The following is a 14,656-nucleotide window of genomic DNA, read 5'->3' on the forward strand; positions in this document are numbered from 1 at the left end:
AAAAAGCCTGTGATCTGAATGTTGTAGCCCCATTTCCCAGGCACCTCTATCACAGCCCCACATCCCCCACTCTTCAAGCAATTTACCTGACCGTGAGCTTGACCCGCAGGTATCGGTCCACTGCAATGGCCAGCAAGGACATGATGGAGGCATGGGTGAAGATCAGCAGCAGGCAGGTCATGAGAAGGCAGCTGTAAAAGTGAACTGTGATGCCCAGACTGATGACAACGGCCAAAGGCATGACCAGCACCCCCACAGCAATGTCTGCTAGGGCGAGGGAGACAATGAAATAGAAGGTGGTGGTCTGCAGGCTGGGGTTCAGTTTGACCACCCAGATAACCAGCACGTTGCCCACTATGGCGCAGAGCCCGATGAGAATCTCCACGGTGATGTAGGTAATGTTGGCCAATGACATGGTTGTGCTGTTGACCGGCATCTTGCTTTCCAAGAAGAGCCTCCCAGTCAACAGGGGTGCCGAAAGTATCTGTGTGAACCAGTGAGCCTAGCTCTTGCCAGACATCTTGCCAGAGGTCCAGGTGCAGCAGCCACAGTCTAGAATTCACGACTTGACCATTCCTGCTCTTCTCCAGTAGGACTCCCTGTCCTTAGAGAGAGCCCATCACAGGGCCATCGCTTCCAGCCTCAGTGCGGGGCCCCAGGAGCCGGAGGACGGTTCTATGTGGGCTGAATCTGAAAGCACTGCCGCTGTTAGTTCCCCTGCGCCTGGAGGTCTACTGAAGCTCCATCGAGATAAGCAACCCTCTTCAGTGGTGTTTCAGGAAGTGAGATGGGCCAAGAGGAAGCGCAGAGCCAAGGACACTCAGCAAGAAGATGGGAAGAGCAGAAGAGGGGGTGGTGTGCGTGGTATGGAGAAGGCTCAGCATTCATCGACTCAGAGGCCAGATAAGAACGCAGCACTGGGTGGGCGAGGAGCTGGGAGCACCGACAACGTCATGTTCTGGCTTTCTGCTAGCTTAGCAGAAAGGTCCCGTGATAAGGATGCAAACAGAACACGCAGAGGAGCAAATAATAGACTGAGAGGGCTGGCTCCTAACCTTGGCCAGAATTTACTCTTTCTGAGTGCATGCTCTAGACGGACTGTGTTCCCCAAAAGTCATAGGTTGAAATCTGACCCTCAAAGTCATGGTATTTGGAGTGGGGGATTGGGGAAGTTATTAGGGCATGAGGGTGGAGCCCTCGGTAATGGGATTAGTGTCCTTATAAGAGAGGGGACCCCCCCCCACGAGCACCATCGCTCCTTACACCATCTAAGGACCAGGAAGCGCGCTCTCACGAGACACGGGTTCTCCTGGTGCCTTGACCTTGGACTTCTCTGCCTCCAGAAGAGTGAGAAATACATTCTTCCTAAGCCACCTAGTCTTTGGTATTTCGTTACATCAGCCCAGATGGAGTCAGACAGTGCATAACAGCAGGGAGTGGGAATTCAGCCACCTGAGCTGACTCTCCACTGGGCACAGCTGGAACCCAGCCTTTGCATCAAAGATCTTTTGCCAAAGGGACAAACTAAGATTCCCTGTTCAGATGAGCAAAACTTCAGCACCTCCCATAAGCCTCACATCTGCTGACCCTCCATCTCCCCTTCTTAGCCCACACACCCGCCATGCCCTCAGGCTGGCAACCAGCTTGTGTCAAACCTATCTGAGGGACCATGGGGCAGCGGGATGACCAGCCACGCAGGAGGGAGGGAAAGAGGAACACGTGTGCATAATCACATCGCATTTCTCCTGCCCGCCTGCCCCAAGCCCGACCCAGCCCTGCAGGAACAGCTGTCTGTCTAGGAATCAGACCCTCTCCCTGAAGTTGCTCACCTGGTCTTAACTGCTGGGAATCAGACACTTGAATTTGGGGTCCACCTGGTTCAGCTGCTTCCCAGTGCTGCCCCAAAGGGTTATTTGGACAGACAGCAGAAGGAACAGTTGGACCTAAGCTCACCCAGTGGATTGAACGGTTTATAATATTTACCTAAAGCACCAACCTCTGTACAGCCAGAAATACAATGATCACAGGAGTGCTGTTCTGGTCTTTACCAACAAACACTTCTCACGGGGGCGCTGGTGAGATGCCTCGGCGCGGGGCCTGCCGGGTCTGCTTCAGTTGCCCTCCTTCTGCATCACCCAGCCACCCCCTCTGCCGCATCCCCAGTCTGTCCGAGTCTGTCTGGCGTGGCTCACTCATCCCTGCTAGCCCTGCCATGTATCCCTGAGCCAACTCCCCAGACATTAAGGGACAGCCCTCTCCAGCTGCATTTCTGTCGCTCCAGCATTTTCCAGTCTCATCTGGGCCCACATCCCGGCGCCTTGGAAACGTGAAAGCTCCCCCAGCCTCCAACGCGGCCTCTCACATGTCTCCACGTGACTGCCACCTTTATCTCTGCTTCAGAGAAGGAAGTCATGGAGAGCAAGATTTCTAGAAGGCTGCGTGCTACCGAAAAAAGGCCTTCTCACTCTTGGTGACTCACTGTAAAAGACGTACCCCAGCCACCCCTCCCCGACCCTCAGCCACCCAGCAGCACCAAATAACCTCATGTGAGAGAAAGACCCTCATGTAGGGGTGGGGCGTGCTGCCTGGCTGTGGCGATGGTACAGCTGAGGAGCGTTTTTCCTGGAGGGACTGGCAGCCCCAGTCTGCCTCTCAGGCCAGCCTGAGGTGGCCGAGGACAGAGGGACTGGGCCGTGGCAGACTTGAGCACAGACATCTGCTCCGTGTTTGGGTCAGACAGTGGACAGTGGACAGCTCCTGCATGTGGACAGAAAAAGATCATGGCCCTTGTGTGCTTGTGGGCCAGAAGCTGGGGGGAGGCAGAAGGTCATGGAGACCAGGAAAAGTGCCTGAACCACGGATCCACCCCACGGGAGGTGCGCCCATCTGTTAGAGGTGGATGCGACAGCTGGAGCTGGAAACCGGACCGTGTGTGTGTTCAGATTCCAGGCGAGTCCTGGTGGAACCACCGTCTCAGCTGAGCTACAGAAACTGAGGAGAGGGGTTTTTGCCCAAACATCGGTTCCAAGAGCAGCATGATGGGGGCAGGACAGGCTGTGAGAGAATGACCCACAGGAGAAAGGAGAGCCTGGGGACACGGATGGGGCCACCGACCCGGCTACCTTTCCCCACCTGGGAACTGTTTCCGAATCCTCTGCACAAACTTGGGGAGTTTTCTCTCCATGAACAAGGGAAGCCCTTCCTTTGTGTTTTCTGTGCAGACAGAACCCATCGCCACTCGGGGGGCTGAACTGCGGGGTGAAGGGAAAGGCTTTCACAGTCACTTAACATCCTGGCCCAGGACGGGGCCCTGAGTGATCTTCTGCCTCCAGATTGAACACCTAAGGGCCGCTAGGGAAAGAGGACAGAGAGACCAGGACGGATGGTCACCTTTCCCCATTGCCCCCAGCACAGCCCACGGCCACTCTTAGTCGTGGAACTTCCTTCCTCATTTCTGAGCCTCCTAACCAGGCTCCAGACACGAGTCCTCCCAAGGCCTCCGTGTTGCCCCAGGATCAAGTCCAGACTGCTCGGGATGGCGTTTGAGACCCTCCGCAACGGGCTCTCCCAGCCCCTGCAGCCTCCGGTCGCCTGTTTCCACGGGAAACCATCAGTGCCGCCAGGCTGTGCACACACACCCCCCTCCCCCCGGCACAGAGCACGCTGTCTCACTTCCTCTTCCCTGTGTGCACACTCTTTTCCGGCTAGGAAGTCCCTTCTCCCTCGCATCCACCCAGAAAAGAAGCACTTTTCCTTCCAGATTCTTCTCAAACAGAACCATGAAGGAAGCTCAGCAGACACCACCCCCACCCCATGCTGTGTTTATCCAAACCCTCCTCTGTCGTCCTGTGAGCTCCTGGAGGGCAGGGACCTCCACTTTTCATTTCTGCATGTCTAGCCCCGACCACAAAGCCTGGCAGCGGGTAGGGCCTCCGTATACTGATAACTGAATGAACAGGAAGACACCTGAGTTAACCAGGGGACATAAACTCAGCACTGGGGACAGAACGCCAGGAAATCAGCTAGGACCTGCCAAGCACCCTCCATTATGTTGAGCATTTTATATACCTGCTCTCACTCAGTGCTCTCTGATGAAATAAATACCATCATTACTGCTGAGTAAACCGAGGCTCAGAAAGGTTAAGTAACTTGCCCCTGGGTTGCAGAGTGAGGAATTGGCAGATCTGGCATTAGAAGCCACACTTCTGGCTTCAGGAAATGAATAAGCAAGTAAACAAACTTTCATAAATGTAAGAAGTCCCTGGATTTGGAGTCACTGTATTATCAACTGGAGATTCTAAATTCATGTCTGGAAAAGAGAGTGGCAACCAAGAGTATGGGAACAAAGCACACGTACAGTGTAGGTCCAGCCCCAACTCTGAGTTAGGAAGAGATAGAGCAATCAGAGACACTGGGCGAGCAGGCTGCTAGAGGGGCTGGGGCCCCAAGGGGGAGCTCTGGGCCAGAAAGAAAACTTTTTGTTGGACCAAGGTGCCACATAAAAACATTTTTTAAGAATAAATCTTAAGTGGCTCAGTGGATTTTCCCAGCTAAAAGAAAGGCCATGTCTGTTTCACTTCTACTAAAAGAACCTGAAATCCCTGGAGGAGGAGAGGGTCTGGAAGGAACCATGAGCCTGAATCAGGGGAAAAGCAACTGGAGTCCTCGCGGAAGGGCCTCTTGTGTCCCGGACCCTGGCCTGGAGCCACCTTGGGCTGATACAGCTGAACCCAACTCAACCACAAGGCTGCCACTTTGCCCTTGGGGGTTCTGTTGAAAATCCTGAGCGTCTGGCCAGAGATGGTTCATCTGACCCTTTACAGCTTCTCAGAAAAGCCTGGGAAAGCCCTTCAACCAGCCTGCAATGACAGCGAGATGCAGCACTAGCAGGGGCCCAGGGAAAGGACTCTGGAGCCCCAGAACTGGTGCAGGTGGCCGCTGAGACAGGATGTCAGGCAGGCGGAAGGTGGCGGCTTCGGCCGGGGGTTGGCTCTCACCGACTCAACTGCTGCCTGCAGAGTTGCACAAAATCACTTTACTTACTTCCTCTTGGCTCCATGGCCACTTCCCCAAAGCCTTATATTTTTACAGAGCTTGATGCTTGCCAACCAGCAGCAGAGGCTTAGAAAGAACAAGTGCTCAGAGTTAGCCCAGGTGGCCTGCTCTTACTCCCCGTGTCAAGCCAGAGGGAGGAGGCTGGGCTGATCTGGAGCCGCGTCCCCAGGGGGGTTCCTACCAGGGCTTCAGCTGTGACCAAGAAGCCAGGGACTCCCCAGGCCTGTAGTTACATTCTGAGTTCAGGAGCCTTTCTTAGAGCCAGTGCGAGGGGGGAGGAGAGAGGTCAAGGTTCCTTCACTCTAAGCAACAGGAAATCCTGCCCAGCCAAGGGGAACTGCTCCTGGCGCCCACGCCCCATCCACCAGACCCTCCACCCACACTGAGGATGTCAGAAGGCCTCTGGGCCCTAGAGGAGAATCCAGAGAAGGGTTCAGCTAACTATGTTTGTTCCAGGTTCTAGGCACTTAGGAAATGTGGTGTTCAAACTGCACGAGTCTCGCGAGGGCGGGGCGGCGGTGGGGGCGGTAACTAGAGGCTTTTATTCGTGTCCCTGTCTGGGCGCTATGCGCAGCAGTGACCACAGGTGGCAGCACATCCCCGCTGCCACCCAGGACTGGGACAAGAGAATTTAGCGCCACCTCCAAGCATCGCTTAGCCACCCCTCTCAGGTCATGCAAAACATGAAAAAAGTGAGGATTGAGGGCAAAGGAGACACGGAGAGATTGCCATCTGCCTGAATTCAGTCCAATCCCGCAGAATATTCCTGGGCAGTACCAAATTTCATGCTCTTGACTCAGGAAGGCTGAGAAGCAGTTTCTCCTTTCAAACCCGTGAGTGTTCCAAGAAAAACATTTCTTGTTCTTCATAGTGTGCAAAGCTCCACACACGCCCCACCTCACTAAATTAACACAACAGCCCCCCAAAACAGGTGTCATTCATCTCATCTCACAGCAGAAGGAGCAGAGGCGGAGGGGTGGAGAGAGCCGCTCGAGGCTGCACAGCGGGTCAAAGGCAGGGCGAGGACCGGACCGTGGCTGGCCTCCTTGACTCAGGGGAGGACAGAGACCACCAGGGGAGGTCCCACTGGGATGTTTCTCTCCCTACCATACCTATGCCACCAGTCCCTTCCCATCTCTGACCTATCCTCTCCCTTCTACGGGCGCCGCCGCGCCCCCCCCCCCCCCCCCCCCGGTCCATTTTCCCAGCCACTGCTGGAGAGCTTCCTGTCTTTTGTAGCCTGTGATTTCTCATAACGCCTCGGGTCTCTTCACAACCCAGCCTCTTCTTCACCACAGCCCCAGGCTTCTAATCGCCTGCGCCGAGTGTCTCCCGGGTCCCCACAGTGGCCAACTGTATGTCCTGCTGTCCTCCCAACCCCCAGGCCTTTACCTAAACACCAGATGTGGGAACAAACTCTGCACAGAGCAACTGCTGAGCCTAGATGCTCCCAGCAGGGCCATGCCCCAGCCCCCGTCTTCTTACCTTCTACCTAACAAATGTGGAAGGAACTGGGCACTCACTTCCCCTGTTTTCCATGACATATGTGTCTTCCCTTCCTGCCCCACAAGCCTGTCTTTTTTTTTTTTTTTTTAATTTATACACTTTGGGTTTTTTTAATCTTTTTTTTTTTTTTTTTTTGGTAGGAGAAAGTAATTAGGTTTTTTACTTTAATTTACTTATTTTAACAGAGGACTTGGGGATTGAACCCAGACTTCGTGCATGCGAGGCACACACTCTACCACTGAGCTATACCTTCCCCCCAAAGCCTGTCATATTTACGACTACGGGAACTGCCGAGGTCAATAGACCAACCAACCAGGGCCAGGCCTCCTGCCAGGGGTGTGACACACATCATTCACAGTTCTGTAGCAACTCTGCAGTTGAGTATCCTTAGATCTGTTTCACAGATGAGGAAACTGAGGCATGGTGACAACTGAGTGACCTGCTCTGGCAACACAGCCCATCAAGGGCAGAGCTGGGCCCAAATCCAAGTCAGTCTTGGCTTCAAAGCCCTGGCTTTTCCCAACGAACCACAGGAGGAGAGTTCCACATCAATTATGCCAAAACCCAAGCTGTCATTTGGGGCAAAAATTCTTCAGCGTCCCAGTGGGTGAGACTTGTTTCGTAGGCCAGGTCAGCTCCTGGGGGCAGGGTGTCATTGTGTCAGTGGTCTGCACTCCAGCTCCAGGCATGGCTCAGCTCAGAAGGCGGTCATCCTGGGCTGGTGGAGGGCTGCCGGCCACCTCTGGCCTACATGCTACTCCTGTAGAAGGCGGTGATTAGACGGTTGCCTCCTGGAAACACAAGACTTCAGCTCCCCCCCAAAACACGTCCCCAGACTGCCTTATTCTCTCTGCTTTTTATCAAGGTAAATACAGAAAGCTGTCATAGGAAGGATGTATGGCAGTTCGTCAGGACTGAAGATACTATCTGTTGCTGCATTCCCTATAGAAGGTTTCTCAGGATATGTGTCTTTGAGGAGTTCAGTGCTAGAAAAGAGATTGCTTTTCTTAAGAAATCAGCTTGCTTTGTTTAACGGCTTGGTTGGAGAGCTTTGTATAATTTGGTTTTGCGTGGGCAGTCAGGAGACTGGGCGCCGGGGCTCTGTCTCAGTCACCACGCTCTGCTTAGGTATCCCACGGCATCTCTACACCCATGGCATCCCTTGACGCCTGGTGTGTTGCGATCCCATCATGCCCAGTTCTTTCAATATGAGTGGTTCCCATCCTTTTTGGAAGTAGGCAAGGTGTAAATAATAGATCCACAGAACTGACATTAGAAGGCTTGTTTGCGTTTATTTTGAGGGCAGGTCTGCCTGCTGATTATTCCAGGCTGTTACATGAAGACTCTTGCTGGTTCCCGCATGACTTTGGGGTGAGGATTTTTTCCTCCACAAGTGCTCCACAATCATATTTTAGAAGATCAGTTTGGGCAAAAGAAAAAAAAAATGTTGACTACAAATGCTCTCTGGAGTTAAGCGAGCCATTTGAGGAAAGCTTTCAATACTGTACTTGAAGCCTCCGTATCCATCAGATCTAGTAAACACTCCCTTAGGAATGATGCTGCGTAGGGCATCATATAATGATTCCCCAGGTAGAACTTATTTTTATTTATGCACATCCCACCCACTTCCAGAAAGGACTGAAGTTACTACCAGGCTGAGTTAATAGCTTCCTCCTCGGTACGCCCACATCAGCTCACACGTTCCTCTGTTTGAGCGCTGGTTACACTACTTTGTAGTTATTCATTTATGTGCCTGCTCCTCTCGCTAGCTAGCAAACCCCCAGCAGCTGGTAAACTCCTTAAGAAATTATACCTTTTTCATCTTTATATCTCCGCCCCATTGCCCTTCTCCCCAGAGTGTGAAATAGTACCTAGCACACAGGAGACCTGCAATAAATTCTCATTGAACGTGTGATGTGTTGTTCTCAAGTCTCTCTGCTCCTCACCTTGCAGGAATGCTGACCACAGCTCTCTACATCCAGTGAAGAATCAGGAAGGATATAGGGAGGCCCCTTCCTCGACAGAAATAGCTTTTGCATCTCACTTCAATCGCAAACCAGTACAGATAGGAAACAGCACGTGACCAGCTTGGGTCTAGTCAAAGGGTCCCTCAGCAAGAATGTCTGATATTTACATTACAGTTTGTGGTTTCAGCATTTTTGCATACAACAGCCTGTTTCAGTCTCATCTCAGATATATCTGAAATGGTGCCCTCTACACACACAAGTACACTCGTACACTCACTCACCCTCACACACGCACGCTCATATGCACTCTCCATCATCTCCCTCGGTTTATTTCCTGTGTACTCCTTTCACACCCAGAGCTAGTTTATTCCATTCCTCACTTGTCACTGCTCTGTCTGCAGGATCCCGAACCTCCTCTGGCCCTAGCTGGCCCGTTTAGTCTGACACATGATGTAATGAGGCTCTCACAGCCAAGTGACTTGCCCCAGATCATTGTGTTTGGTACAGGGTTTCCAGGACATGAGGATTGTGGTGGGAGGAGGTACCAGAGGAATCTGATGCTCAGAGTGTCTAGTTCAAGGTCAAACCTGGAGCAAGCAGCTGCAGTTCTTCACCAGCAGAAATGTTGGGAATCCACAAGGTTGAGAATCCACAAGAATGCACTCCCAGTTTCCTGTGTTTCAACAGGGCTAATGCAGTCTCTCGCAGGAGGGGCTCTATCTGGGTACTGCTTCGCTGGCTTCTTTGTCACTCTGGTCCCCATCTCTCTGAATCCCCAGCCAAACAGTCTGTGACCCTCCATCCAAGCCTGCGGCTCATCTTTCCTTCTTTCACGACTGCACTTGATCCTGGACCAGTCTGCCCATCAATTCAGCTGATGGGTCTGATGATGGGTGGGAATGAGTTACACTGCCCCACATCAGCAGTGCCTCTGTACACCTAGAGCACCGCGGACATGCCTGATGGACGCTCCGCTGCTGTGAGATGCTCCAGAGCACGCACCCTGAGCCTCTCCATCCAGGGGCCAGGCGTGTCCCACTCCGCTGTCACCAATGTGCTCCAGGGGAGAAATCACGGCCAGGTCCAGCCCTAGGCTGCCAACACACCCACCTTTCTGGTTTTAAACTGTTTCTAAAGAGATGACGGTGGACAAATTGTTCTTTCTGTGTCTTCATTTCCCCTTTGGTAAATGACAAAGATACCTGACCAAGGGCTGAGTGAAGCAACATGGGCACAGCTGGCACAGAGCCGGGTCCACAGCCTCCCTCATCACCCCTGCGCCAGTGTGTGTAGGCAGTGTGTGTGTGTTCCACTTCAGAGCTGCTTGATAAATACTGAATTAAAGGAAAATCATTCCACACTTACCAGCCTCCCCACACCATGAGATACAGGCTCGTTGGGAACCCACAAGGATGCACTCCTCAGATCCTAGGTCCCTTCACCACTGACTCTCCCCGTCTCTCACCGAGCAGCTGCTCTCCTGTCCAGGGCTCGGCCCCCGCCCCCTGCAGTGCGCCTGGCTTCGGAAACAGGAAGTGTCCAAAGGCAGGAACATCTTCCTCTCCCTTCTCCATTCCTGCCAGAAAGCGCCTTGCTTACCCCATTCTGAGTGGTTTGTCAGCACTGGGGATGGCACCCACCCCCCACCCCACCACACCGCCAGAGAAGCATAAGTGGGCACACTCACTGGGTTCCCCGACATGCCACCCGTGACTCCTCTGTGAGCCTGGGGAAAAGCAGCCTCAGATCTGAACATGCTCAGTTGGAGATGTGCATCCTGTCAGGTCACCAGCCCCTAAGAGCCACTCAACTTGCCACAGGTGACGCTTTCCCAGCACCGGTCTCAAGAGTCAGACGATCCCAAGCGATAATCATAGTTTCCATTTCTCATGCGTCACTCATTCTGGAGGGCCTGACACACCACTAGACACTATTCACCACTATGAAGGGGTCTCTGCTGCGCAGGGTGGGAGGGTTGCTGGATATGACAGCCAACCCCTGCCAAAGCAGCTGCGAGGCAAACGTGGGGGCGCACGAGGCCCATTGCTTAACTTGAATTACATTTATTTGTATTGCTCTCCATCTGCAACACCCAAATCATCCAATCTTTCATTAACCCTGAAATCTTTCCTGATTTCGAGGGAACAAAGAAATGAATTTGTTCTAGGGCTAGGATTTAGCCTCAGAGCCGGGCTGTGGAGCCAGCTCCAATCTCCCCCAGGCTCCGAGATAGCATCTCACTCTGTCCTGGTCCTGCCAAGATAAGTCAACGCGCCTGCTCCGTCCATGCCCGGAGAAAGACCAGCCTTTGCTTCAACGACCATGACTTCAGCTGGCCCAACAGAACTCCAGGTCGCTGCAAGAGGGCCAGCCCACACTGCTTCCCTCCCCAACCCCCATCCCCCACCCCCCGTCCCCCACCCAGCGCCCATGACTGGGGCTTTTTGTGCAATCCTGGAGTTGGCCCCCTCTCCCTTTCCTGCCAATAATGCTGACTGTTGTCTCCGAGCAAATGGAACAAATGAGCAACATGGACTCCATGCGAGCTACGAACTGGAAACATGTGCAGGGAGGCCAGGGCTGCCGCTGGCTGGTGGGGGGCTGCGGGAGGCGGCTGGGGGGCAGGGAGGAAGATGCAAGGACCTCAGGGAGGAGGGCAAAGGGCACAGCCTCAACAAGGAGCCGCGCACAGGCCGAGGGCCCTGGTGTAAGACCCTAAACCTGCTGCAGGCCCCACAGCTCCTCTCCGATTCTGCTTCTGAGGATGAACTCGGCTGCATCTTGGCCAAATGGGGGGGGGGGGTAATATGCATACCCTTCTTAGAAACATCATTTTAAATGTTAAATTCTCTGTTAAAGCTGAAACGGATCTGAGAAAACAATAGTCCCAACTCCCCATCTCACAGATAATGACAAAGGGCCAAAGCCAGATGCGTAAGTCAGAGCCAAGTCTAGACTAGTACCTGGCAGCCCCACCAGCCCCCTGCGAGTGTGTGTGCAGTGCGGACGCACACGCCCACTCACACGCACATGCATGCGCACACTGTACTGCTTCCAAGTCAGGTGGGTGAGGAAGGAAGAGAAAAAATAGCAAGTAGCAATTGCCTACTATGTGCCAGAAGCCACAAAATACAGAAATAGCCACGAGCCCTCTGGTGGACTTCCTCTGGGCCTGGAACGATGCTTGCCCAGCCCCTGTGCTGCCCCGGGGCTGCTCATGCCATCCCACTGCAACCTTGAGAGGCGGGTTTTGCCAGTCTCTGCAGATGAGTGACAGAGGTGAGCACCTGGAATCCCAAATTCAACAGAAAGATGGCCCTAGGATCTGCTCTTCCCCTCAAGAGAGACTCTCCAGAGGGAAGGGCTAGTTCTTGACCCAGACTCTCACCTGGAAAGGCCTGTCTGAGCATCGCATGGACTGGCTACTGGCATAGCCAGTGGGACACAGACTGGCTTTTCCTGTCTGAGGTCACAGGGCCTGTGGAGCCAGGACCTCACAGAGTAAGACTGAGCCTCATTCCCTGGGCCTGCGAGAGGAAGCCCCATTTTCCTAAAATGTCCCCTGCTCGGCCTCAGCCCTGCTTATCTGATGAAGGAACACTGGCTGAGAGGTGTTTTCAGGCTGTGGCTGTTGAGCCAGTCTAGGAGGTATGGAGAGGACAGGGCTGCGTGCTCCCTGGTGGGAGCAGGTGATGCTGTGAGTCTCCCCCCAGCAGACAACAAGGGAGGAGGAGGTCCCTGTGAGGAACTAAGGGCCCCTTTCCCGAGGAGATGGGCCGGGTCCTCACAGGCAGCTGTTGGGGTCTGAGACTCTGAGAACAGGAGGGAGCCAGGGGCAAGGAGGCAGAGCTACCGGAAGCCTTCGTGCGGGGGAATTGGTCTCCCGGGGACCCCCCCACCCACCCAGGAGTCACAGTGCTGTTGGCTCAGCGTCCCTGCTCTAACGCGGGGGTGGAGGGAGTGAGGCTATCAGGCTGATTCATCCACCACACAATCTGAGGATGCTGGTGGTACACCCAGCCGGATGTGCTCCTCAGAACTCTGCGAGTGACGGACGCCAGAGGGGTGTTCCCTGCAGACCGCTGGCCTGAGCCAGTTTTGTCAGCAGGGCCCGGCTCAGAGAGGGGTGCTGCCCCTGTCAGGACCAGATCCATCCCCGTGTGTGCTGCCCACCTTCTGCGGCACCCGTCCCCACCCACTCACACACCCTGGAGAGCCTGGAACTGCAGTTTCCAGGATCCCTGCTGGGAGACTGGTCTAGGGATTGGGTGTCCATCTCCTGCTCATTGCCTGAGCCTGAAGCCAGGACTCCTCTGACAGTCCTGCCGTGAGATGAGCCCGGTTTGGACTCTGCCTGCCAGGACAGCGCCCTTGGCCCCGCCTGGGCACACAGCCAGCCCTCCCCTCCCCCAGCCCTGCACACATCACCTGGGCTCGAGTTGGCCTAAGCAGGAAGCTGCTCTCAGGGCCTCTGAGTGGAGAGCAAGGATGAGGGCCAAGAGGAAGTCACAAAGATCAGCTTAAAAATAACCCTTCCTTCCATGTCAGTCATGAACAGGGAGCCAAGTTCTGATGGCGCTGGCTCAGGGCAGTGTCCGAAAGGCCCACAGCAAATCAGCAGAGGTCCATCTGATGGGCACACACCCTGTGTCCTTATCAGCCTTAGCAAGCACCCCAGCAAAGTCCTGTCTTCTCAGAGACCTCTGGCCGGCCAGCATCTGTTTCCTCTCCTATATTTAAACAACCAGTTTAGTGAACTTGGGAGAGCATTGCTACCCCGGAAGGAACACAGCCCCCATGGGACATACAGGGCGGAGGATGACACTGAGGCCTTGTGGCCTGTGCTTGGCTCCTCCCCAGCCTCTGCTCAGAGAGTGGGGCCCAGAGTTGCCAAGAAGCCCTCAAAACCCACAGTCTGTGCAGTGGGGCGGGGGCCTGAGGGGCCTGCCCAGGTGGTATTCCGGGTGCAAGCAGTGCACAATGCCTTCCAACACCAGAAGGGGGGAAGGGGACCCCAAGGAAAGCCAGAGATCCGAGAAATAACACCTGTTTCATAGCCCCAGCCCCAAGCATCAGTGTGGGCGACCCCTTAACACTACTGGTCTTGGGACCGATTCAGGCCTCTTGGCTGTTTTTAGCCACCACTTCCACCCTTATCTCAGCAGCGTGGTTTGTTTAGAGGAAGGCACAGCTTTATCAGGGACCTTTTCCTGGTTCTGCTGACTCCCCAGTCCCAGGTTATTGTGGTCTCACCCCACTACACACACACCCACACACACATACATCCACACAAGCATACACAAACACAGCACTAGCCTCATAAAACATTTAGTGAAAAGAGAGACATTTCAGGAACCTTCTAGAAAATACTCCTGGGTAACCTAATGGTCCGCACCCCCTCTCTGAGGTGGCCGTGCGAGGCCAGGAGGCTTTCCTGGACTTAGTAGTTGTCACTGGCCAAGAGCAAGGACTGCTCCTGTCACTCACGTCCTGTTCCCCTTCCCTTGCCCCCACACACCCCAGGCCATTTGTCCAAGCCAGTTCTGGGGTGAAGGCTTGGCTTTGAATGGTTCTTCCTCTCCTTAAATGTAGAAAACACCAAGTAGTTGAATATTTTATACCCTGGAATTCCCCCTGAGGTAAGCACTTCTGAATTTCAGTCCATAAAAGCACAGACTAGAGTCCTCTCTGGATTCAGAACCCCTGCTCTACCCCCGAGGGCTGTGCGAGTTTGGGCAAGTGACTCTGTTTAGAGCCTCTTTCCATATCAGTAAAACAGGGCTGAAATAGGTTAATGAAAGCCATTTCAAAGAGTTGTCAAGGGGATTCAATGGGATATTTATAAACACCTGGCAAGTTGCCCAGCAACTCATAGTGAGTCCTTCGCGGGTTGATGAACTTTCTATTGCTGTGTGAATTATCCATTTCTGTTTGCTTTGTGTTCCCCTTCACAGTTCATATAAAAAAAAGTCCAGAGCTTCTGATTAAAATCAGTGCCCCTCTCAGCACTGGCTCCATCACAACTCCCCTTGTAAAAACAAAATATTAGTTGAGTAGTCACTAAACCATGCAGACCCATCCTTTGTGCATCTTACGTCTCTGTGAGGCAGGTATCACTGTTGTCCCCA

General features: G+C 53.7%; 1 protein-coding gene across 5 annotated transcripts in view; it reads right to left on the bottom strand.

The window, feature by feature from the left end:
• ADORA3 (adenosine A3 receptor) overlaps positions 1 to 14,656 on the bottom strand; it is a 37,240-nt gene that overhangs the window by 9,616 nt on the left and 12,968 nt on the right. For 2 of the 5 annotated variants that reach the window (XR_012509174.1, XM_074370159.1), the window contains exon 1: positions 87 to 6,226. The exons of 1 other annotated variant lie outside the window; for it this stretch is intronic. Coding sequence is in view for 3 of the 4 variants with exons in the window: in XM_074370159.1 (XP_074226260.1) it covers positions 87 to 436 (350 nt within the window). In the remaining variant the exon portion in view is untranslated. Of the gene's footprint in view, positions 1 to 86; positions 6,229 to 14,656 lie in introns of those variants that run through there. 2 more of the 5 variants (XM_074370156.1, XM_074370157.1) reach the window with 2 other exon arrangements.

The sequence above is a fragment of the Camelus bactrianus genome, chromosome 9, assembly GCF_048773025.1.
Source record: "Camelus bactrianus isolate YW-2024 breed Bactrian camel chromosome 9, ASM4877302v1, whole genome shotgun sequence".
NCBI classification, from domain to species: Eukaryota; Metazoa; Chordata; class Mammalia; order Artiodactyla; family Camelidae; genus Camelus; species Camelus bactrianus.